The sequence below is a fragment of the Cyanistes caeruleus genome, chromosome 25, assembly GCF_971803275.1.
Source record: "Cyanistes caeruleus chromosome 25, bCyaCae1.hap1.1, whole genome shotgun sequence".
Lineage (NCBI taxonomy): Eukaryota > Metazoa > Chordata > Aves > Passeriformes > Paridae > Cyanistes > Cyanistes caeruleus.
The window spans coordinates 4,703,380-4,729,038 of NC_141725.1; the positions used below are offsets into that span (position 1 = coordinate 4,703,380).

General features: G+C 53.3%; 1 protein-coding gene and 1 long non-coding RNA gene across 7 annotated transcripts in view; one reads left to right on the top strand and one right to left on the bottom strand.

Moving 5' to 3' along the window:
• The window catches only part of GATAD2A (GATA zinc finger domain containing 2A), a 49,266-nt gene extending 26,146 nt beyond the window's left edge, over positions 1–23,120 (bottom strand). Inside the window, exons 1-3 of one of the 6 annotated variants that reach the window (XM_086862532.1) lie at positions 22,993–23,120; positions 10,228–10,270; positions 647–909 (exon numbers count right to left, since the gene is read on the bottom strand). In XM_086862532.1, the coding sequence (XP_086718658.1) occupies positions 647–900 (254 nt within the window). In that variant the 5' untranslated portion in view covers positions 901–909; positions 10,228–10,270; positions 22,993–23,120. Of the gene's footprint in view, positions 1–646; positions 910–10,227; positions 10,271–11,516; positions 12,389–15,014; positions 15,181–22,992 lie in introns of those variants that run through there. The other 5 variants (XM_086862528.1, XM_086862529.1, XM_086862533.1 and 2 more) reach the window with 5 other exon arrangements.
• LOC147649360 (uncharacterized) lies at positions 15,337–18,920 on the top strand. The gene is made up of 2 exons (XR_015279228.1): positions 15,337–15,469; positions 16,228–18,920. It is a non-coding gene; the product is annotated as an uncharacterized LOC147649360 (long non-coding RNA).
• Positions 23,121–25,659: the final 2,539 nt, after the last annotated feature.

A 25,659-nucleotide genomic window follows, 5' to 3' on the forward strand; every position in this document is an offset into this window, starting at 1 on the left:
TCACCCTTTGGAAGTGCTCATCTCCACGGGCTCATCCCGATAAAAATCAGGATCCAATCCCAGAATTCCCAGAATTCCAAGGATTCCTCACCCTTTGGAAGTGCTCATATCCAAACTCATCCCAATAAAAACCAGGATCCAAACCCAGAAAATTCCCGGAATTCCCGGAATTCCTCACCCTTTGGAAGTGCTCATATCCACGGGCTCATCCCGATAAAAACCAGGATCCAATCCCAGAAAATTCCCGGAATTCCAGGAATTCCTCACCCTTTGGAAGTGCTCATATCCATGGGCTCATCCCCAAACTCATCCCGATAAAAACCGGGATCCAATCCCAGAAAATTCCCGGAATTCTGAGTTATCCTCACCCTTTGGAAGTGCTCATAACCCTGGCCACATCCCGATAAAAACCAGGATCCAAACCCCAGAATTCCCGGAATTCCTTGGATTCCTCACCCTTTGGAAGTGCTCATATCCACAGGCTCATCCCAGGCCACATCCCGATAAAAACCGGGATCCAATCCCAGAAAATTCCCGGAATTCCCTGGATTCCTCACCCTTTGGAAGTGCTCATATCCACGGGCTCATCCCGATAAAAACCAGGATCCAATCCCAGAAAATTCCCGGAATTCCCGGAATTCCTCACCCTTTGGAAGTGCTCATATCCACGGGCTCATCCCCGGCCGGCAGCTCCACTTTGATGGTGGCTTTGACTTCGGAACTTTTCAGCATTCCCGGGATTTTCCCGGCTCCGGGATCCGATTGGATTTTCATCTCCCCCTCGGAGCCCAGCTCGGATCCCGCAATTCCTTTTTCCATCCTGAGTTTTTTATTTTCCGGCTCCGATTCCCGCTCCAGGGCGCGTTTCTGGCTGCGGGTGCGGCATGAGTCCTCGCTCATGGTCAGGGACTGAGGGAAAGGACGGGAAAGGGTTAAAAAAAATCTGGGAATGGGAGGGAAAAATCCCGCTGGGAATGGTGGGGAAATGGCAGGGAGAGAAAATGGGGAATGTGGTGGGGAAAGGGGGGAGGGAAAGGGTTAAAAATGATGGGGAAGGGGGGGAATGGTGGGAAAAGGGGGGGGAAATATTGGGAAAATATTGGGAAAAGGGGGGGAAAAATTCTGGGAAATGGAGGGAAAAAAGTTGGGAAAAGGGGGAAAAAATTCTGGGAAAAGGGAAAAAAAATCCTGGGAAAATAGGGGGAAAAAATCTGGGAAAAGGGGGAAAAAATTCTGGGAAAGGGGGGAAAATTCTGGGAAAAGGGAAAAAAAATCCTGGGAAAAGGGGGGGAAAAAATCTGGGAAAAGGGAAAAAAAATCTTGGGAAAAGGGGGAAAAAAGTCCTGGGAAAAGGTGGGGAAAATATTGGAAAAGGGGGAAAAAAATTCTGGAAAAGGGGGAAAAATGTTGGGAAAGGGACAGAAAAAATTCTGGGAAATGGAGGAAAAGAAGTTGGGAAAAGGGGGAAAAAATCTTGGGAAAGGGGGGGAAAAATTCTGGAAAAGGGGGGAAAAAGGTCCTGGGATATGGAGGAAAAATCATGGGAAAAGGGGGGGAAAAATTCTGGGAAAGGGGGGAAAAAAGTCCTGGGAAAAGGGGGAAAAATGTTGGGAAAGGGGGAAAAATATTGGGAAAGGGACAGAAAAAATCCTGGGAAATGGAGGAAAAAAATTGGGAAAAGGGGGAAAAAATTCTGGGAAAAAAGAAAAAAAATCCTGGGAAAAGGGGGGGAAAAAATCTGGGAAAAAGGAGGGAAAAATTCTGGGAAAAGGGAAAAAAAATCTTGGGAAAAGGGGGAAAAAAGTCCTGGGAAAAGGGGGGAAAAATCTTGGGAAAGGGGGGAAAAAAATTCTGGAAAAGGGGGAAAAATGTTGGGAAAGGGACAGAAAAAATTCTGGGAAATGGAGGGAAAGAAGTTGGGAAAAGGGGGAAAAAATTCTGGGAAAAAAGAAAAAAAATCCTGGGAAAAGTGGGGGGAAAATTCTGGGAAAGGGGGGAAAAAAATATTGGGAAAAGGATGGGAAAGTCCTGGGAAAGGGGGGTGATAAAATTCTGGAAAAAGGGGGAAAATATTGGGAAAAGAAACGGAAAAAATTCTGGGAAAGGGGGGGAAAAATATTGGGAAAAGGGGGGGGAAATTCTGGGAAAGGAAGGAAAATATCGGGAATGGTGGGAAAAATTCTGAGGGAAAAATCCTGGGAAGGAGAGGGGGAAATATTGTGGGAAAAGGGAGGCAGGAAAGGGTTAAAAATGCTGGGAAAGGGGGGAAAAATCCAGGGAAAAATCCAGGGAAAAATCCAGGGAAAAATCCAGGGAAGGAGGGGAAAAGGTGACGGGAAAAGGGAGGGAAAATCCTGGAAAAGGGAGGGAAAATCCTGGAAAAGGGAGGAAAAAATCCCTGGAAAATCCCGGGAAAAGGGAGGGAAAATCCTTGGAAAAGGGGAGGGAAAACCTTGGGAAACGGAGGGAAAACCTTGGGAAAGGGAGGGAAAAATCCTTGGAAAATCTTGGAAAAGGGAGGGAAAATCCCTGGAAAAGGGGAGGGAAAATCTTGGGAAAGGGGAGGGAAAATCCTTGGAATATCCTGGGAAAAGGGAGGGAAAATCCTGGAAAAGGGGAGGGAAAAATCCTTGGAAAATCTTGGGAAAGGGAGGGAAAAATCCTTGGAAAATCCCCGGAAAAGGGAGGGAAAATCCTTGCAAAAGGGAGGGAAAAATCCCTGGAAAAGGGGAGGGAAAATCCTGGAAAAGGGAGGGAAAATCTTGGAAAAGGGGAGGGAAAAATCCTTGGAAAAGGGAAGAAAAATCCTTGGAAAATCTTGGAAAAGGGAGGGAAAAACCCTGGAAAAGGGAGGAAAAATCCTTGGAAAATCCTGGGAAAAGGGAGGGAAAATCCTGGAAAAGGGGAGGGAAAACCTTGGGAAAGGGAGGGGAAAATCCTTGGAAAAGGGGAGGGAAAAGAGATGAAAAAAGGATGGAAAAGAGGCTGGAAAACCCTTGGAAAAAAAAGAGAATTCCCGTTGTTTTCCCCTTCCCAAAATCCCAACCAATCCCAGGGCAGGGAAAGGGAAAAAAGAGGGAAAAAAAATTCCGGGAAAAGTTTGGCAAAGAAGGATTTTCCTGGATTTTCCAGGTGAGATTCCAGGAACTGGGGTTGGATTCCAGGAATTTCAGGAAGGAAATTCCCAATTAAAACGAGAATTCCATGAAAATTCCGATGGAAAAAAAAAAAATAATGAGAAATTTGGGAAAATTCCAGCTTTTCCCACATCCCGGAATTCCAATCCCAGTTTTTTTCCCGCTCAGCTCCGGGGAATTTTTGGGAGTTAAAATTCCAAAGAGCAAAAAATTGGGGATGAGAAAATTCCCAAAGGAAAAAAAAAAATGGGGATTCAAACATTCCCAAAGTTCCCGAGGGAATTTTTTTTTTCCATGGATTTGCTGCTCCTGAGGATTCCCAGGGAAAAATTCCCAGGAAAAAATTCCCGGGAAAAAATTCCCAGGGAAAAATTCCTGGGAAAAATTCCTGGAAAAAATTCTCGGGAAAAAATTCCCGGGAAAAAATTCCTGGGAAAAAATTCCCAGGAAAAAATTCCCGGGAAAAAATTCCCAGGGGAAAAATTCCTGGGAAAAAATTCCCAGGAAAAATTTCCCGGGAAAAAATTCCTGGGAAAAAATTCCGGGAAAAAATTCCCGGGAAAAAATTCCCGGGAAAAAATTCCCAGGGAAAAAATTCCCGGGAAAAAATTCCTGGGAAAAATTCCTGGAAAAAATTCCCAGGGGAAAAATTCCTGGGAAAAAATTCCTGGAAAAATTTCCCGGGAAAAAATTCCTGGGAAAAAATTCCCGGGGAAAAATTCCTGGAAAAAATTCCCAGGGAAAAAATTCCTGGGAAAAAATTCCTGGGAAAAAATTCCCGGAAAAATTTCCCAGAAAAATTTCCCGGGAAAAATTTCCTGGGAAAAAAATTCCCGGGAAAAAATTCCCAGGGAAAAAATTCCCGGGAAAAAATTCCCGGATATCCCGATTTTACATCATCCCCCAAAATTCCTGGGAATTCTTTATTTTTTTTATTTTCTGGGAATTTTTTCTTTTTTTTTTTTTGGCCTTTCCTCAACTCCAAATTCCCAGGAAAATCCTTGGGATCGACAATTCCCATCCCGGGAAAAAAAAAATTCCCAAATTTTTCTTCGGGAATTCGGCTCCGAGTCCGAATTTTCCAGCCCAAACTTTGGGAATAGCGACAGGTGGAAAAGCGGGATCATCCCTTTGGAAAAGGAGCCGATCCCGGATTTTCCCGCGCCGGGATTTTGGGATTCCCGGGAAAGGAGAGGAGGGGAGGGGGGGGGAGGGGAATTCCCGCTGGAATTCCCGGGCCCGGCATCCCAAGGGTTAAACGCTGCCATTTCCGCGCCATTCCCGAGAAATCTCCGGGAACAAAATGGCAGCGCTTAACCCTTGGAATGCCGGAGGGAGCCGGGAATTCCCGCCGGGAATCCCGGGATTGACATTCCCGAATTTCCCGGGCCGGGAATTCCCCCGCGGGGTTTCCCTCCCGCTTTTCCCGGGTTTTCCCGGGTTGGGAATTCCCTGGAAATTCCGGGATCGACCCCGGCATTCCCGAATTTCCCGGGCTGGGAATTCCCTGAAAATCCCGGGATTGACCCCGGCATTCCCGCGATTCCCGGGCTGGGAATTCCCAAAAATTCCCGGGATTCCCTCCAGGGTCGATCCCGCTTTTCCCAAAATTCCTCTCGGTTCCTTCCCGAATTTTCCCGGGCTGGGAATTCCCAAAAATTCCCGGGATTGACCCCGGCATTCCCGCGATTCCCGGGCTGGGAATTCCCAAAAATCCCCGGGATTCCCTCCAGGGTCGATCCCGCTTTTCCCAAAATTCCTCTCGGTTCCTTCCCGAATTTTCCCGGGCTGGGAATTCCCAAAAAATTCCCGGGATTCCTTCGATTCCCAAAGGGAATTCCCAGCCCGGAGTTCCTGGGATTGATTTTTTTTCCCAGGAATTCCCTCGGCAATTATCCCGAGGTTCCTCAGGGCTGGGAAAAAATCGGGATAAAATTCCAGGAATTCGGGAATTCCCAATTTTTCTCCAGGAATTTGGGGGGAGGAGGTAAAGAAAATATCATCCTTAAAATTCCTGGAAAATTCGGACTCCGAAAGCTCCGGAAAAACGGGAAAGGAAAATCCCAAAATTCCACTGGAGCTGGAAAAATCCATGGGGGAATTCCCGGGATTTCTGGGGAATTCCTGGGATTTCTCTGGAATTCCCGGGATTTCTCTGGAATTCCTGGGATTTCTGGGGAATTCCCGGGATTTCTGGGGAATTTCCAGGATTTCTGGGGAATTCCCGGGATTTCTGAGGAATTCCTGGGATTTCTGAGGAATTCCCGGGATTTCTGCAGAATTCCCAGGATTTCTGAGGAATTCCCAGGATTTCTCTGGAATTCCTGGGATTTCTGGGGAATTCCTGGGATTTCTCTGGAATTCCTGGGATTTCTGTGGAATTCCCGGGATTTCTCTGGAATTCCTGGGATTTCTCTGGAATTCCCGGGATTTCTCTGGAATTCCCGGTGAATTTTCCCGGGGGGGGGGGGTCGCTGGAATTTTGGGTGGAATTTTTAGGATTTTTATGGGAATTTTGGGAATTCTCTGATTCGCTGGAAAACCGGATTAAAACCGGGAAAATTCCTGAAAAATCCGGATTTTCCCCCTCGGAAAATTCCCGGATTTTTCCCGGCTGGAAAATTCCGGATTCACATTCCCGGCGTTGGGAATTTCGGGAATGAGTTCGGAACCTTGGGAATGCAAAGGGGGAAATCCAGGAGAAGAATTCCCAACTTTTCCTGGCATTTTCCAGGATCCTCCCTCCATTAATTAATTGATCGTTAATTAATCAGTAATTAATCGATTAATTATTCCCTCCGGTGAGGATTTCCCGGTGGGAATTCCTCCCTTAAGGAGGAAAATTCCAGGATTTATTTGTTGGGAAGCGCCTGGAGGGAGGAGAAATAAATCCAGGACGAATTAAATATTCATGAGATGATTTGCATATTCATGAGGCGATTTGAATATTCCTGAATAAATTTGAATGTTAACGAGGGGCAGAATCGGATTTTTCCCAATTAATTCCTCGTTAAGGACGGAATTTCCTGCCTTAATTAACGAATCGTTCCCGATCCCGGCGGATTTTCCAGCTGGGAATGGGGAATTCCAGGCTGGGAATTCCCGACATTCCCGGAGATTCCTGACATTCCTGGGAATTCCTGACACTCCCGGGAATTCCTGATATTCCTGGGGATTCCAGGCTGGGAATTCCCGACATTCCCGGAGATTCCTGACACTCCTGGGAATTCCTGACACTCCCAGGAATTCCTGACACCCCTGGGAATTCCAGGCTGGGAATTCCCGACATTCCCGGAGATTCCTGACATTCCTGGGGAATTGCTGACATTCCTGGGAATTCCCGACATTCCTGGAGATTCCTGGGAATTCCTGACATTCCTGGGAATTCCTGACACCCCTGGGAATTCCCGACACTCCCGGGAATTCCTGATATTCCTGGGGATTCCAGGCTGGGAATTCCTGACACTCCTGGAATTCCTGACATTCCCAGAGATTCCCGACATCCCTGGGAATTCCTGACATTCCTGGGGATTCCCAACACTCCCAGGAATTCCTGACACCCCTGGGAATTCCAGGCTGGGAATTCCTGACATTCCCAGAGATTCCTGATATTCCTGGGAATTCCTGACACCCCTGGGAATTCCAAACACTCCCGGAATTCCCGACACTCCGGGAATTCCGGGCTCTCCCCTCAGTCCCGCGGGAATTCCCCTCTGGAACCGCCCGAGCCGGGGGAAAGCGGCCGGAAAATCCCGGGAATTGTGGGAATGAGGAGAATTCCCGGGAACCTGCGGGAAACACAAACATTCCATGGGAACCCTGGGGGGGAGGGGACAGGGACAGGGACAGTGACAGGGACACAGTGACACAGTGACAGGGACAGTGACAGAGTGACACAGTGACACGGTGACAGTGACACAGTGACAGTGACAGTGACACAGGGACAGTGACAGTGACAGAGTGACAGTGACACAGTGACAGTGACACAGTGACAGTGACACAGTGACAGTGACAGTGACACAGTGACAGTGACAGTGACAGTGACACAGTGACAGTGACAGTGACACAGTGACAGTGACAGTGACACAGTGACAGTGACACAGTGACAGTGACACAGTGACAGTGACAGTGACACAGTGACAGTGACAGTGACAGTGACAGTGACACAGTGACAGTGACAGTGACAGTGACACAGTGACAGTGACACAGTGACAGTGACAGTGACAGTGACAGTGACACAGTGACAGTGACAGTGACAGTGACAGTGACACAGTGACAGTGACACAGTGACAGTGACAGTGACAGTGACAGTGACACAGTGACAGTGACAGTGACAGTGACACAGTGACAGTGACACAGTGACAGTGACAGTGACAGTGACAGTGACACAGTGACAGTGACACAGTGACAGTGACAGTGACAGTGACAGTGACACAGTGACAGTGACAGTGACACAGTGACAGTGACAGTGACAGTGACACAGTGACAGTGACAGTGACACAGTGACAGTGACACAGTGACAGTGACACAGTGACAGTGACAGTGACACAGTGACACAGTGACAGTGACAGTGACACAGTGACAGTGACACAGTGACAGTGACACAGTGACAGTGACACAGTGACAGTGACAGTGACAGTGACAGTGACAGTGACACAGTGACAGTGACACAGTGACAGTGACAGTGACAGTGACACAGTGACAGTGACACAGTGACAGTGACACAGTGACAGTGACAGTGACAGTGACACAGTGACAGTGACAGTGACAGTGACAGTGACACAGTGACAGTGACAGTGACAGTGACAGTGACACAGTGACACAGTGACAGTGACAGTGACAGTGACAGTGACAGTGACACAGTGACAGTGACAGGGACACAGTGACAGTGACAGTGACAGTGACAGTGACACAGTGACAGTGACAGTGACACAGTGACAGTGACACAGTGACAGTGACAGTGACAGTGACAGTGACACAGTGACAGGGACAGTGACACAGTGACAGTGACAGTGACAGTGACAGTGACACAGTGACAGTGACAGTGACACAGTGACAGTGACAGTGACAGTGACACAGTGACAGTGACAGTGACACAGTGACAGTGACACAGTGACAGTGACAGTGACAGTGACAGTGACACAGTGACAGTGACAGGGACACAGTGACAGTGACACAGTGACAGTGACAGTGACAGTGACAGTGACACAGTGACAGTGACAGTGACACAGTGACAGTGACAGTGACACAGTGACAGTGACACAGTGACACAGTGACAGTGACAGTGACAGTGACAGTGACACAGTGACAGTGACAGGGACACAGTGACAGTGACACAGTGACAGTGACAGTGACAGTGACAGTGACACAGTGACAGTGACAGGGACACAGTGACAGTGACACAGTGACAGTGACAGTGACAGTGACAGTGACAGTGACAGTGACAGTGACACAGTGACAGTGACAGTGACAGTGACACAGTGACAGTGACAGTGACACAGTGACAGTGACACAGTGACAGTGACACAGTGACACAGTGACAGTGACACAGTGACAGTGACACAGTGACAGTGACAGTGACACAGTGACAGTGACAGTGACACAGTGACACAGTGACAGTGACACAGTGACAGTGACAGTGACAGTGACACAGTGACAGTGACAGTGACAGAGTGACACAGTGACAGTGACACAGTGACAGTGACACAGTGACAGTGACAGTGACACAGTGACAGTGACACAGTGACACAGTGACACAGTGACAGTGACACAGTGACAGTGACACAGTGACAGTGACAGTGACACAGTGACAGTGACACAGTGACAGTGACACAGTGACAGTGACAGTGACACAGTGACAGTGACAGTGACAGTGACACAGTGACAGTGACAGTGACAGTGACACAGTGACACAGTGACAGTGACACAGTGACAGTGACACAGTGACAGTGACAGTGACAGTGACACGGTGACAGTGACAGTGACACAGTGACAGTGACAGTGACACAGTGACAGTGACACAGTGACAGTGACACAGTGACAGTGACAGTGACAGTGACAGTGACACAGTGACAGTGACAGTGACAGTGACAGTGACACAGTGACAGTGACACAGTGACAGTGACAGTGACACAGTGACAGTGACACAGTGACAGTGACACAGTGACAGTGACAGTGACAGTGACAGTGACACAGTGACAGTGACACAGTGACAGTGACAGTGACAGTGACAGTGACACAGTGACAGTGACACAGTGACAGTGACAGTGACACAGTGACAGTGACACAGTGACAGTGACAGTGACAGTGACACGGTGACAGTTCCGGTGACAGTTCCGGTGTCACTGTCACCCCTCCCCGGGTGATTTCTCGGCCCCTCTCGGATCATTCCCATCTCCAAACCTTTCCCAAATTCCACATCTCCAATCCCAAAATTCCCAAAAATCCCAAAATTCCAAAAATTCCAAATCCCAAACATCCGAAAATTCCCAAAAAAATCCCAAACCCAAAATCCCAAAAATCCCAAACTCCAAATCCCAAAAATCCCAAACTCCAAATCCCAAAAATTCCAATTCCCAAACATCCAAAAATTCCCAAAAAATCCCAAACCTCAAATCCCAAAAATCCCAACCCCCCAAATCCCAAAATTTCCAAAATTCCAAAAATTCCATTTCCCAAACATCCAAAAATTCCCAAAAAATCCCAAACTCAAAATCCCTAAAATTCCAAATCCCAAAAATTCCAATTCCCAAACATCCAAAAATTCCCAAAAAAATCCCAAACTCCAAATCCCAAAAATTCCAAATTCCAAAAATTCCAAAATTCCAAAACTTCCAATTCCCAAACATCCGAAAATTCCCAAAAAATCCCAACCCCCCAAATCCCAAAAATCCCAAACTCCAAATCCCTAAAATTCCAATTCCCAAACATCCAAAAATTCCCAAAAATCCCAAACTCAAAATCCCAAAAATTCCAAATCCCAAAAATCCCAACCCCCAACAATTCCCAACCTCCCCAAATTCCCCAAATTCCCCCCAGCCCCGGAATTCCCTGAAATTCCCTGGAATTCCCGGCAATTCCCGGCTCTCACCTGTCAGGCCAGGTCATTCCGGGATGAGCCGGAGCCGAGGATCCTGCGGGAAGAGTCGGGCTGAGAATCCCTGGAATTCCAACATTCCCGAGGGAAATTCCCGGATGGAAACTGCGCCCGCCCCCAGCCGGGAACAGCCCCGGGATTTGGGAATTCCATGGAAATCGGGACCATAAAACCCCGGGATTTTTCCGCCTTTTCCAGCGGAATTCCCGGCGGATCCCGGAGCTTTCCCAGGAGTTTTCCCGCGGATCTGGAAATTCCGGATTCCCAAAAAATTCCCCCCCCCTGGAATTTGCCGGGCTGGCCTGGGAGCAATCCCAGATTCCCAGGTTTGGCTCTTCCCGGATTTTCCCAAGGAATTCCCGAGGTTTGGATCCCAGCAGGATCTGGAGGATTCCCGGGATTTGCCCCCGGATCCGGCCCTGCCCGAGGCTTTTCCCGGGAATTTGGAATTCCGGGAATTTCTGGAAGGAGCTCGGGAAAACATCCAAGAATCCCTGGAAAAACGGGATTTGGAGGGAATTCCTTGGGAAGCAGCAGAATCCAGGGAATTCCCAGCCTGGAATTCCACCCGATTTCGATGGATCCCGGAATTCCGGAGCCTCCATTTGTGCCTTTTCCATGGGAAAAATGGGAATCCTGGAGCGACTTTTCCATGGAATTCCCGTGGACGGGACCCGGCTCATTCCCTCTGGGATCAAATCCTGCTTTTTTTTTTGGGAAAATCCAAGAATTCCCAGCTTTTTTCCCTTCTTTTCATTCATCCTGTGAATTCCTCAGGCACTGAAATCCATGGAATTCCCAGATTTTCCCGTCATTCCCGGTTTTTCTGGACCGGAAGCAGCTCCCGGAGCCTTTGGCCGTTCTGGGCTTTTCCGGAATTCTGGGAATTCCAGCGGGAATTAACGGAGCTGAGCCCGAGCTGCTCCTGGTTAAGAGGATCTGGGAAAATCCCAGAAAATCCTTTGGAATTTGCCCCTGTGGCTCTTCCCGGGAGTTTGGGAAGCTCCGAGGATCCGGGAGAGCTGGAATTCCCTGGTTTTCACCGGGAAATTCTGGGATTCCGGAATTCCGGCTGCGTTAAAGCTCGGCATTCTCGGGAAGGAGCCCCTGCCCGGATCAGGAGCGGGAAAATCCTGGAAAAGTTTGGGATTTGTGGGAAAAGCTGGAGAAGGAAAGAGCTGGGAATATTCCCGGCCGATCCCTGAGCTCCTTCCCAGCCCAAAGCATCCCAGAATTCCAGGAATCCATGGAAAATCAGGGATTTATTCCCTGCCAGGATTCACCTCCGGCCTTGCAATTCCAGCAGCAACATCCCAGCTTTGGCTCTGGGATTCTGGGATTCGAAACATTCCCAGAACATCCTGGCATTCCAACATTCCCGATTTTCCATCATTCCTGACATTCCAACATTCCCAATTTTCCATCATTCCCGATTTTCCATCATTCCTGACATTCCAACATTCCCGATTTTCCATCATTCCCGATTTTCCATCATTCCCGATTTTCCATCATTCCCGACTTTCCAACCTTCCCGACTTTCCATCATTCCTGACATTCCAACATTCCCGATTTTCCATCATTCCCGATTTTCCACCATTCCTGACATTCCAACATTCCCAATTTTCCACCATTCCCGACTTTCCACCATTCCCAACTTTCCATCATTCCTGACATTCCAACATTCCCGATTTTCCATCATTCCCAATTTTCCAACATTCCAAATTTTCCATCATTCCCAGCTTCCCATCATTCCCGATTTTCCATCATTCCTGACATTCCAACATTCCTAATTTTCCATCATTCCCAATTTTCCATCATTCCCGATTTTCCATCATTCCCAACTTTTCATAATTCCTGATTTTCCATCATTCCTGACTTTCCATCATTCCTGACATTCCAACATTCCCGATTTTCCACCATTCCTGACATTCCAACATTCCCGATTTTCCACCATTCCTGACATTCCAACATTCCCGATTTTCCATCATTCCCGATTTTCCATCATTCCTGACTTTCCATCATTCCCAGCTTTCCATCATTCCCAACTTTTCATAATTCCTGATTTTCCATCATTCCCAGCTTCCAACCCCTTTCCCAAAATCCCAGGCAGATTCCCAGAATCCCAGGAAAATTCCCAAAATCCCGGGCAGATTCCCCCAATCCCGGCCCGTTCCCCAATCCCGTTCCCCAATCCCATCCCCCAATCCCGTTCCCCAATCCCCAATCCCGTTCCCCAATCCCATTCCCCAATCCCGTTCCCCAATCCCATTCCCCAATCCCGTTCCCCATTCCCCAATCCCGTTCCCCGTTCCCCAATCCCCAATCCCATTCCCCAATCCCGTTCCCCAATCCCGTTCCCCAATCCCCAATCCCATTCCCCAATCCCATTCCCCAATCCCGTTCCCCAATCCCATTCCCCGTTCCCCAATCCTGTTCCCCATTCCCCAATCCCATTCCCCATTCCCCAATCCCGTTCCCCAGTCCCGTTCCCCAATCCCGTTCCCCGTTCCCCAATCCCATTCCCCAATCCCCAATCCCATTCCCCAATCCCATTCCCCAATCCCAATCCCCAATCCCATTCCCCAATCCCCAATCCCCAATCCCGTTCCCCAATCCCGTTCCCCAATCCCATTCCCCAATCCCGTTCCCCAATCCCGTTCCCCAATCCCGTTCCCCATTCCCCAATCCCGTTCCCCAATCCCGTTCCCCAATCCCGGGCCGTTCCCGGCTCTCTTCCCGCCGATCCCGGCCCAATTCCATCCCCAATTCCCAAGGGCCGCTCCGCTGTCTCCTCCCGGGACTCCCCTGGGAGCGGGAATTGGGAACATTCCCGGCGTTTGGGATTCCCGGGATGCATCCCCGAGCTCGGGAATTCCATCCCGGGAAAGGCGGGAGCGCCCCGAGCGCGGCAGGAAAATCCCGGAGGAGCCAAAGGAAAACCGAGCGGAGGGGGGGAAAATCCTGGAAAATCCTGGAAAAGCTGGAAACGCTCGGGAAAGGCGGGATGGGAACCCCGATCCCGGCTGGAATTCCCGGCTGCAATTCCCGGCTGGAATTCCCGGCTGCAATTCCCAGCTGGAATTCCCGGCTGCAATTCCCGGCTGCAATTCCCGGCTGGAATTCAATTCCCGTTTCCCGGCGCGGGGCCGCGGATCCCATCCCGAGCCATTCCCGCTTGGAATTGCCGCGATTCCCGGTTTCCCTTTGCGCGGGGCCGGGAGCGTCCCGAACCCCCCGGGAATCCCGGGAATGCCGGGATCCGGTCCCGGCAGCGCATCCGGAGCTGATCCCGGTCCCGGTGCCCTCCCGGTGCTGCTCCCGGTCCCGGAACTGATCCCGGTACAGATCCCGGTACTGATCCCGATCCCGGGGCTGATCCCGGTACAGATCCCGATCCCGGTACAGATCCCGGTACTGATCCCGGTCCCGGTACTGATCCCGGTCCCGGTACTGATCCCGGTACAGATCCCGATCCCGGTACTGATCCCGATCCCGGTACTGATCCCGGTACTGATCGCGGTACTGATCCCGGTACAGATCCCGGTGCTGCTCCCGGTCCCGGTACAGATCCCGGTGCTGATCCCGATCCCGGAACTGATCCCGGTACAGATCTCGGTACAGATCCCGATCCCGGTACAGATCCCGATCCCGATCCCGGTGCCCATCCCGGAGACATTCCCGGTACTGATCCCGATCCCGGTACTGATCCCGATCCCGGTACTGCTCCTGCTCCCGGTGCCCATCCCGGAGCCATTCCCGGTCCCGGTACTGATCAGTCCCGATCCCGGTGCCCATCCCATTCCCGGTCCCGGTCCCGGTACTGATCAGCCCCGCTCCCGGTGCCATTCCCGATCCCATTCCCGCTCCCGGTGCCATTCCCGATCTCGATCCCGCTCCCGGTGCCATTCCCGGTGCCCCGGGCCGCAGGAAGGGCGGCCGGGGACTCTTATTGTGACACGGCCCCGGCCCGGCCCGGCCGCGGCCACCGCGGGGCTCCGGCACCGGGGGGGCACCGGGGGGGGACGGGGGGGACGGGGGGGGCACCGGGGGCACGGAGGGGGTACCGGGGGCACGGAGGGGGTACCGGGGGCACCGAGCGGGCACCGGGCACGGGCACAGCGCGGGGATCGCGGGTTCGGACAGCGGCTCCGGCACCGGGGGCACCGGGGGGTGACCGGAGGGGTCCCCGTGCCCGGGGGGCACCGGGGGGCACCGGGAGGCCCCGGGAGTCACCGGGAGACACCGGGGGTGGGATCGCGGGTTCGGACAGAGGGGATCGGCCTGGGGAGGAGCGGGGTTCGCGGGGGGTTCGGGGGGTCCCCGTGTCCCCCACGTCCCCCGGTGTCCCCCCACGTCCCCCGGTGTCCCCCGGTGTCCCCCGGTGTCCCCCCGGGCACGGAGCGCGGGGGGAAGCGGGCACGGAGCGCTCGGGGCGGCGGCGGCGGCGGAGGAAGAAGCGGAGGAGGAGGAGGAGGAAGAGGAGGAAGAGGAAGCAGCCCGGCGGAAAACCCGCAGCAACTTTCCCAAACAAAAGCCGGCGGCGGCCCGGGGCGCCGGGCGGGCGGCGGAACCGGGGGGTCCCGGCGGGGCGAGCCCGGGGGTCCCGGGCCGGTGCCGGTGCCGCGGCCGCCGGGACTTTGCACTTTGCGGGGTCCCCGCACGGCCGGGAAACGCCGCCGCTTCCCCGGCGCTCGTCCCGCACGCCGAGCTCTCTGGTCCCCGATTCCCGGCCGCTCCGGGGCTCCGGTAGCGGAGACAATAAACGCCGGTAGAACTTTTACCGGGAGAAGTCGCAGGGCTCCGCTCCCGCCGCTCCCGGCCCGCCCCGCCGGGCCCGCTCCGCTCCGCCGGCCCCGCCGCCCGCCCGCCGTGCCGGGGCTCCGCCGCCGGATCCCGGGGCCGCCGGATCCCGGGGCCGCCGGATCCCGGGGCCACAACGCGCTCCTCACACATGGAGCGGCGGCGGCACCGGCCGAGCATGCGCGGGGCGGGGCGGCGGGGCCGGCGGAGGGGACGGCGCCGGGACCGCGAGGGGACGGCGCGGCGGCGGCGGCGGCGGCGGCGGCGGGACGGCGGGGCAGGCGGAGGGCACGGCGGGGGCACGGCCAGGCGCAGAACGGGCACGGCGAGGCGCGGGACGGGCGCGGAGCGGGGACGGAACCGGGAGCGCTCCCCGGCGGCCCCGGGCCCCTCACGGAGCCGCCGCCGCTTCCGGGCGCGGAGCGGGGGGAGCCGGGTTTGTGTCGCGGGCCGTCATTGGCCGCGGGGGTCGCGCGGATGATGTGAGGAGGGCGCTGATTGGCTGGAACAGCGGGCGGGGGGCGCGCGGGCAGCGGCGCGCTGGGAGAGGCCACGTGGAGAGAGGGGACAGGGACAGAGAGAGGGGACAGGGACAGAGAGAGGGGACAGAGAGGGGACAGGGACAGAGAGAGGGGACAGGGACAGAGAGAGGGGACAGGGACAGAGAGAGGGGACAGGGACAGAGAGGGGACAGGGACAGGGAGGGGACAGGGAGGGGACAGGGACAGAGAGAGGGGACAGGGACAGAGAGAGGGGACAGGGAGGGGACAGGGACAGAGAGGGGACAGGGACAGAGAGGGGACAGAGAGGGGACAGGGACAGAGAGGGGACAGGGACAGAGAGAGGGGACAGGGACAGAGAGAGGGGACACACAGAGGGGACACGAAGAGGGACACACAGGGGACACAGAGGCCCCAAACCCCCGGGAACGGCCCCAAATCCCAGGATATTCCCCCAAATCCCGGCAGATTCCCCCAAAATCCCGGAAAATTTTCCCCATTTCAGGGCCCAGCATCCCCAAGGTTTTGGGAAAAGACTTTTCCAAGGAAGTTTTGCCGGAACCGGATCCAAAATCCCAAATTTCAATTATTTTAACACCAAATTAACAGCAGAAGGAATTCGGAGCTGTGTTATTATTAATTATTAATTACTAATTATTAATTACTAATTATTATTATTAATTATTATTCCCAGATTCCCGCCGTGCTTTTCCTTCTCCCTCCTCTTGTCCAAATCCAAAAAAGAAATCCCTAAAAGCCCCAAATTCCCGGAATTTGGAAGATTTGGGAAGGTGGAATGGGGGCAGGATCATCAATCCCAAATATTCCTGGGAAAATTCCATGGATATCACCCCTAAAAGCTGGAAAAATCCAACGGCTGCCATCCCAAAACGATGAAAATTCCATGGATCTCATCCCAAAGCTGGAAAATCCAAAGGGTATCACCAAAAAACTTGGATAAATCCAATGGATAACATCCCAAAGCTGGAAAATTCTGTGGATATCAGCGAAATCTTGGGGAAAAACTCCATGGATGCCATCCCAAAGCAGGAAAAATTCCAGGGATATCGCCCCCAAACTGGGAAAATTCCATGGAAGCTGGAAGAATTTCATGGATATCAACAAAAACTTGGGAAAATTCCGGGGATGTCATCCCAAAAGTGGGAAAATCTGATGGATAACACCCCAAAACCTGGAGAAATCCAATGGATACCGCTCCAAACTGGGAAAATTCCATGGATATCAACACAAAACTTGGGAAATCCCATGGATGCCGCCCTAAAACTGGGAAAATTCCCGGGATATCGACCAAAAGTGGGATGGGAGAGATGCCAAAGTTTTCCAGATTCCTTTGGGATTCCTTCCTGGGTTTCTCTCAGTGTTCCTCATTCCAGAGGCTCCCAGGGAAGGTTTTGGGGATGTCCCTCGGGAAAAAAGCGGGATTTGGGAATGGGATGGAATTCCCAGAGAATTCCAGGGTCAGGGAATGGGTTTAAAGTGGAAAAGGGGGAATTTAGGTGGGATTTTGGGGAGGAATTCCCAGAAAAGGGACAGGGATAGAGCCCAAATTGCAGGGATAAATCCCCAATTCCAGGGATAAATCCCCAATTCCAGGGATAAATCCCCAATTCCAGGGATAAATCCCCAAATTCCAGGGATAAATCCCCAAATTCCAGGGATAAATCCCCAATTCCAGGGATAAATCCACAATTCCAGGGATAAATCCCCAAATTCCAGGGATAAATCCCCAAATTCCAGGGATAAATCCCCAATTCCAGGGATAAATCCACAATTCCAGGGATAAATCCCAAAATTCCAGGGATAAATCCCCAAATTGCAGGGATAAATTCACAATTCCAGGGATAAATCCCCAATTCCAGGGATAAATCCCAAAATTCCAGGGATAAATCCCCAATTCCAGGGATAAATCCTCAAATTCCAGGGATAAATCCCAAAATTCCAGGGATAAATCCTCAAATTCCAGGGATAAATCCACAATTCCAGGGATAAATCCCAAATTCCAGGGATAAATTCCAAAATTCCACGGATAAATCCTCAATTCCAGGGATAAATCCTCAAATTCCAGGGATAAATCCCCAATTCCAGGGATAAATCCCCAATTCCAGGGATAAATCCCAAATTCCAGGGATAAATCCCAAAATTCCAGGGATAAATCCACAATTCCAGGGATAAATCCTCAAATTCCAGGGATAAATCCCCAAATTCCAGGGATAAATCCCCAAATTCCAGGGATAAATGCCCAATTCCAGGGATAAATCCCCAATTCCAGGGATAAATCCCCAATTCCAGGGATAAATTCCAAAATTCCAGGGATAAATCCCCAATTCCAGGGATAAATCCCAAAATTCCAGGGATAAATCCCCAAAATTCCAGGGATAAATCCCCAAATTCCAGGGATAAAGCCACAATTCCAGGGATAAATCCCCAATTCCAGGGATAAATCCACAATTCCAGGGATAAATCCCAAATTCCAGGGATAAATCCCCAAATTCCAGGGATAAATCCCCCAATTCCAGGGATAAATCCACAATTCCAGGGATAAATCCCAAATTCCAGGGATAAATCCCAAAATTCCAGGGATAAATCCCAAAATTCCAGGGATAAATCCATAATTCCAGGGATAAATCCACAATTCCAAGGATAAATCCCAAATTCCAGGGATAAATTCCAAAATTCCACGGATAAATCCTCAATTCCAGGGATAAATCCCCAAATTCCAGGGATAAATCCTCAATTCCAGGGATAAATCCCCAAATTCCAGGGATAAATCCTCAAATTCCAGGGATAAATCCCCAAATTCCAGGGATAAATCCACAATTCCAGGGATAAATTCACAATTCCAGGGATAAATCCTCAATTCCAGGGATAAATCCCAGGATGGGAAAGGATCCCGAGGCTCAGGGACACCCAAATCCCATCCCAATCCCACCCAAATCCTTGGATTTTTGATCTCCAGCCCGAGGTTTAACCCCTCTGACCCATCCAAGATCGAGAATTCCCAAAAAAACCCCTTATCCCAAGCAGATTCCCAAGGAAAAGTGGCTGAATTTGGGGGATTTTATCCCAAATTTTCCCATCTCCGGCCCCAACCTGGACAATTTTAAAAGCCTGCTCAAAACAGGGATTTTCCTTCCTAAAATTCCATTTTCCTCTAAAAAAAAATGCGGATTTTCCTTCCCAAAATATGGATTTTCCTTCCCAAATTCCATTTTCCTTCCCAAAACTCCGTTTTCCTCTCCCAAACTGGAATATTTCACATTTTTCCTCGGCATTTCCCGCTGCTTTGGACTCAGCAAATCCCAATTCCCAACTTTTTAAGGAGTTTTAGTTAAAATAAATTAACTTTTCCTTAAATTCCAGTTAAAATTGAATTTTTTCCTATTTTCCCATCGGGAATTCGCTCGTGGATCAGAATTTGGGAATTAATCCCTCCTAAAAAAAACCCTAAAATGGGATTTTTCCCCCAAAAAATCGGGAAAAAGGAGGGAAAATACAGAATTAATTGGATTTTTCCAAGCTCTCAAAATCCCAAAAAAAACGGGATGGAGCCCTGGGATTTGGGATGGAGCCTCAGGATTTGGGATGGAGCTCTGGGATTTGGGATGGAGCCTCAGGATTTGGGATGGAGCTCTGGGATTTGGGATGGAGCTCTGGGATTTGGGATGGAGCCTCAGGATTTGGGATGGAGCCTCAGGATTTGGGATGGAGCTCTGGGATTTGTTATGGAGCTCTGGGATTTGGGATGGAGCCCCAGGATTTGGGATGGAGCTCTGGGATTTGGGATGGAGCCTCAGGATTTGGGATGGAGCCCCAGGATTTGGGATGGAGCTCTGGGATTTGGGATGGAGCTCTGGGATTTGGGATGGAGCCCCAGGATTTGGGATGGAGCTCTGGGATTTGGGATGGAGCCCCAGGATTTGGGATGGAGCCTCAGGATTTGGGATGGAGCTCTGGGATTTGGGATGGAGCCTCAGGATTTGGGATGGAGCCCCAGGATTTGGGATGGAGCTCTGGGATTTGGGATGGAGCCCCAGGATTTGGGATGGAGCTCTGGGATTTGGGATGGAGCCCCAGGATTTGGGATGGAGCCTCAGGATTTGGGATGGAGCTCTGGGATTTGGGATGGAGCCTCAGGATTTGGGATGGAGCTCTGGGATTTGGGATGGAGCTCTGGGATTTGGGATGGAGCCTCAGGATTTGGGATGGAGCCTCAGGATTTGGGATGGAGCTCTGGGATTTGGGATGGAGCTCTGGGATTTGGGATGGAGCCTCAGGATTTGGGATGGAGCTCTGGGATTTGGGATGGAGCTCTGGGATTTGGGATGGAGCCCTGGGATTTGGGATGGAGCCTCAGGATTTGGGATGGAGCCTCAGGATTTGGGATGGAGCCTCAGGATTTGGGATGGAGCCGTGGGAATTGGGATGGAGCCTCAGGATTTGGGATGGAGCTCTGGGATTTGGGATGGAGCCCTGGGATTTGGGATGGAGCCCCGGGATTTGGGATGGAGCTCTGGGATTTGGGATGGAGCCTCAGGATTTGGGATGGAGCCCTGGGATTTGGGATGGAGCTCTGGGATTTGGGATGGAGCTCTGGGATTTGGGATGGAGCTCTGGGATTTGGGATGGAGCCTCAGGATTTGGGATGGAGCCTCAGGATTTGGGATGGAGCTCTGGGATTTGGGATGGAGCCTCAGGATTTGGGATGGATTCACCACAGATCCCTGGGATTTTCTGCAACTCCCTGGGATTCACCACAGAGCCCTGGAATTTGGGATGGATCCCTAGGATTTGGGATGGAGCCCTGGGATTTCAGACAGATCCCTGGGAATTACCACAGATTCCCCGATTTTCCCGCAGATTTTGGGGAAAACCCCTGGATTTGGGTGTTCTGGACCAATCCCTGGGGTTCTGCCCCAGCCCCTGGGGATTCCCAGAGGATCCCGGAGTTTTCCAGCGGATCCCGGGGTTTTGGGGCAGATCCTCAGATTTTCCTGCACATCCCCAGGCATCAGGGCAGACTCTGGGAGCTTTGAGGGACTCCCAAATTTTCCAACAGATCCCTGGATTATCCCACAAATCCTCAGGATTCACTCAGACCCTCGAGTTTTCCAGCAGAATCCCAGGATTTGGGGCAAACCCTCAGGATTTCCTGCAGAGCCTTGAGTTCTGGCAAAAATCCCTGGATTTTGGGGCAGGATTTTCCAGCAGAACCCTGAATTTTTCCAACAAATCCTCAAGTTTTGGGGCAAACCCCTGGATTTTCCAACAGCCCCTCAGATTTTGCCTCAGCCCCTCAACTTTTCCAGCAGCCCCTGAGCTTTTCCAGCAGATCTCCAGTTTTTCCCCAAATCCCTCAGCTTTTCCCCAAACTCCTTTTTATCCCTGCATCCCTCACTTTTTATCCCAAACCCTTCACTTTTCCCTCAACCCCCTTTTTCCTGCACTTTCACCCCCCAAACCCTTCACTTCTCCCTCAAATTCCTCACTTTTCCCCCAAACTCCTCATTTTTTACCCTTCAAACTCACTTTTCCCCCAAACCCTCAGTATTTCCTGCATCCCAGTTCCTCCCAATCCATCACTTTTCCTGCATCCCTCACTTTTTTCCCCCTGAACCTCTCACTTTTATCAAAACCCCTTTTGATCCCAAACCTCTCACTTTTCCCTGCACCCTTCACTTTTTTCCCCCTCAACCCTCACTTTTCCCCTCAAACCCTTCACTTTCCTCAAACTCATTTTTATCCCAAACCCCTCACTTTTTCCCAAAACCCCTTTTCCCCCTCTCACCCCTCTCTTTTCCCCTCTCACTTTTTACCCCCTCACTTTTCTCCCTCACCCCTCACTTCTTCCCCCTTCATCCCTCACTTCTTCCCCCTTCATCCCTCACTTTTCACCCCATTACTTTTCCCCTCTCACTCCTCACTTTTCCCCTTCACTTTTACCCCCTCATCCCTCACTTTTTCCCCCTTCATTTTCCCCTCTCACTCCTCACTTTTCCCCTTCACTTTTCCCCTCTCACCCCTCACTTTTCCCCTCTCACCCCTCACTTTTCCTCCTTTTTCCCCCCTCACCCCTCACTTTTCACCCCCTCACCTTTCCCCCCTCACTTTTTCCCCCTCACCCCTCACATTTTACCCCTTCATCCCTCACTTTTTACCCCCTCATCCCTAACTTTTTAACCCCCTTACTTTTCCCCTCTCATCCCTCACTTTTCCTCCTCACTTTTTCCCCCCTCACCCCTCACATTTTACCACTTCATCCCTCACTTTTTACCCCCTCATCCCTAACTTTTTAACCCCCTTACTTTTCCCCTCCCACCCCTCACTTTTCCTCTCTCACCCCTCACTTTTCCTCCTCATCCCTCACTTTTTACCCCCTCACCTTTCCCCCCTCACTTTTTCCCCCCCATCACCCCTCACTTTTTCCCCCCTTACTTTTTCCCCTCTCCCCCTTCACTTTTCCTCTCTCACCCCTAACTTTTCCTCCTCACTTTTTCCCCCTCATCCCTCACTTTTTACCCCCTCACCTTTCCCCCCTCACTTTTTCCCCCCCATCACCCCTCACTTTTTTCCCCCCTTACTTTTTCCCCTCTCCCCCTTCACTTTTCCCCCTCACCTTTCCCCCTTCACCCCTCACTTTTCCCCCCTCACCCCTGACTTTCCCCGCATTTCCCCTCCATTTCCCGCAGCTCGTCTCTCCCCGCCCCGAACCCAAACTTTCCCGTCTTTCCGGAGCGCCGCGGGCCGGGCCGCGCTCGGGGGCCCCGCGCTGTCCCCACAGCCCCGGCGCGGGGGGGGTTCCCCTCAGGGCGGCCTCGGTAGCCCCGAGCCGTGGCCCGGTGGCCCCGGTGGTGGCCCGTCCCCTCCCCCACTCCCCTCCCCCGCCTTCCCAAGGCTCTGGCACCAATAATCCGCCTTTGCTGACATGCTCTGGTGGCTGTGCCTATCGGGCAACTCCCAGGATGCACTCCCGCTCCTCCCTGGCACCCCCTCACCCGTGCCCACCCTCCCCTCGGACTTCCCAACCTTTTTTTTTTTTTTTTTTTTTTGGCTTTTTCTTTTAGCTTTTTTTTTTATTATTATTATTATTATCTCCTCCCCCCTTCCCTCCTCTAGCCCGCTCCGGTTCTCCCCGGCCCTTCACACACACCCGGCCGCACTTTCATCCGCGGTGGAACCCCCCCGGCGCTCCGGCGCTGGGGCTCAGCCCGGTTCCCCCGCGTCCCTCACGGGTTCCCCGCTCGCCACAGCCGGGCTCTGCCCGCTCCCCGCTCCCCTCACGGCCGTGCCCCTCACGCCCCCCCCTTCCCCTCGCAGCTCCGTGCCCGCCGCTGCCCCGAGCCCCCGATTTCCCCTCCGAGAGAAGGGGGGGTGTGTGTATGGGGGTGTCCCCTCGTCCCCGTCCCCCCGGGGCGGGTGGCGAGGCGCGGGTGTCACTCACTGTCCGGAGCCCCCTCAGAGCCGCCTCCTCCTCCTCCTCAGCGGGGCCCGGCCCGGACTGGGGCCGTGGGGGGAGGGGAGGCGGCTCCCTCAGGTGGCCACTGACAGGAGGGGGGGGCGGGGGGGGCTGCGCGCGCAGGGGGACCCGCCCCCCCCTCACTCCCCGTCCCCCCCCATCCTCCCGCCCCTCTCCCCCCCCTCCCCCTCCGTGTCCTCCCCTCTCACCCCCTCCCCTCCCCTGTGCCCCCCCTGCCCTCGCGCCCCCCCCGCGGGACCCCCCCCGTTGCCAGGCAGATTTGGGACACCCTCGCGCCCGGCCACGCCCCCTGCCCAGGCCTGGGGCGCTGCGTTGGGTGGGGGATTTTTTTAATCTTTAAACTAATGATTGACAGCAGCGCCGGCCAATAGAAAGGCGGGTTGCCTGCCCCGCGGCCAATCGGCGCGAAGATGCATAAGTAGCACCGCCCCCGTAGTAAGCAGCGAGAGGGAAAAGGCGTAGTTTGTTTTTGATTGACGGCCATATCGGCCAATCAGCGGCGCGCCCCCGTGGTGCGCGCCTCTCCCCTGCTGTGAGGGCGGAAAGAGGCGTGGCTTGAATACGATTGACGGGTGAGCTATCCAATAGGAGCGGGCGGGCGCCCAACGGGAGCCAATGAGAGCGCGGCCCGCGGGAAGGGGGCGGTGCGTGGGCGGCGCGGCGGGGCCGGGCGCGGCTCCTCCCGCCGGTTCCCCCGGGGCCGGGCCGCGCTGGCTCCTCCCGGGGCCGGCTGAGGTGATGGCGGCCCGGGGAGGGGCCCGGCCCCGCCGCCCTTATCCGCCCGCGCAGGCCGCGCTGGGGCCGCAGATAGGGGGGGCCGGCGGGAGGAAGCGGGGCGGAGGCTCCGGGGCCTGGCGGAGCCGGTTCTGCGGGCGGGCTCGCGGCCGGGCCGGGTGAGGGCCGGGACTCGCGGCACCGCCGGACGGGGCCGGGGCTCGGGGGGAGCGACCGGGACAGGGGCAGGAACCGGGACAGCAGCCGGTACCGGGAGCCGGGGATGAGATCCCGGGGCCGGGCCCCGTTGCGGGGCAGCTCCGGCCGGGACAGGGACGGGGGCCCGGGGCAGATGCCGGTGCCGGGCCCGGGACAGATCCCGGTGCCGGGCCCGGGGCAGATCCCGGAGCCGGGCCCGGGGCAGATCCCGGTGCCGGGCTCGGGGCAGATCCCGGGGCAGATCCCAGTGCCGGGCCCGGGGCAGATCCCGGGGCAGATCCCGGAGCCGGGCCCGGGGCAGATCCCGGGGCAGATCCCGGTGCCGGGCTCGGGGCAGATCCCGGAGCCGGGCCCGGGGCAGATCCCGGAGCCGGGCCCGGGGCAGATCCCGGGGCAGATCCCGGTGCCGGGCTCGGGGCAGATCCCGGAGCCGGGCCCGGGGCAGATCCCGGTGCCGGTCTCGGGGCAGATCCCGGAGCCGGGCCCGGGGCAGATCCCGGGGCAGATCCCGGTGCCGGGCTCGGGGCAGATCCCGGTGCCGGTCTCGGGGCAGATCCCGGTGCCGGGCTCGGGGCAGATCCCGGGGCAGATCCCGGTGCCGGTGCCGGTCTCGGTGCCGGTTCCCCCCGGGCCGGTGCCCCAGGCCGGGTCGGAGCTGCCCGCTCCGGTCTGGCCGCTCCCGCCGGGATCATTCCCGCAGGGATTTGGGATCATTCCCGATGGAATTTGGGATCATTCCCGATGGAATTTGGGATCATTCCTGATGGGTTTGGGATCATTCCCGCAGGGATTTGGGATCATTCCCACAGGGATTTAACCCTGGGATCATTCCTGATGGAATTGGGATCATTCCTGTTGGAATTTGGGATCATTCCCTATGGAATTTGGGATCATTTCTGCATGAATTTAACCCTGGGCTCATTCCCAATGGAATTTGGGATCGTTCCTGATGGAATTTAACCCTGGGCTCATTCCCGATGGGTTTGGGATCATTCCTGATGGATTTGGGATCATTCCTGATGGATTTGGGATCATTCCCTATGGAATTTGGGATCATTCCCGATGGAATTTGGGATCATTCCCGATGGGTTTGGGATCAGTCCCGCAGGGATTTAACCCTGGGATCATTCCTGATGGAATTGGGATCATTCCCGATGAATTTGGGATCATTCCCTATGGAATTTGGGATCATTCCCAGTGGGATTTGGGATCATTCCCAGTGGGATTTGGGATCATTCCCATCAGGATTTGGGATCATTCCCGCAGGGATTTAACCCTGGGCTCATTCCCGATGGGTTTGGGATTATTCCCTATGGAATTTGGGATCATTCCTGTTGGAATTTAACCCTGGGATCATTCCCTATGGAATTTGGGATCATTCCTGATGGATTTGGGATCATTCCCGATGGAATTTGGGATCATTCCCACCTGGATTTCAATCCCACACATTCAGATTTTTTCTGGGAATTTTGGGAGATTTTTTGGGAATTTTGGGAGATTTTTTGGGAATTTTGGGAGATTTTTTGGGAATTTTGGGGGATTTTTAGGGCATTTGTTTTGGAATTTTAGGGGATTTTTAGGAAACTTTTTTTAAATTTTGGGGGGGATTTTTTTGAATCTTTGGGGAATTTTGGGGGGAATTTTTAGGGAATTTGTGGGGGAAGTTTTACAGGATTTTTTGGGAATTTTGGGGGGGTT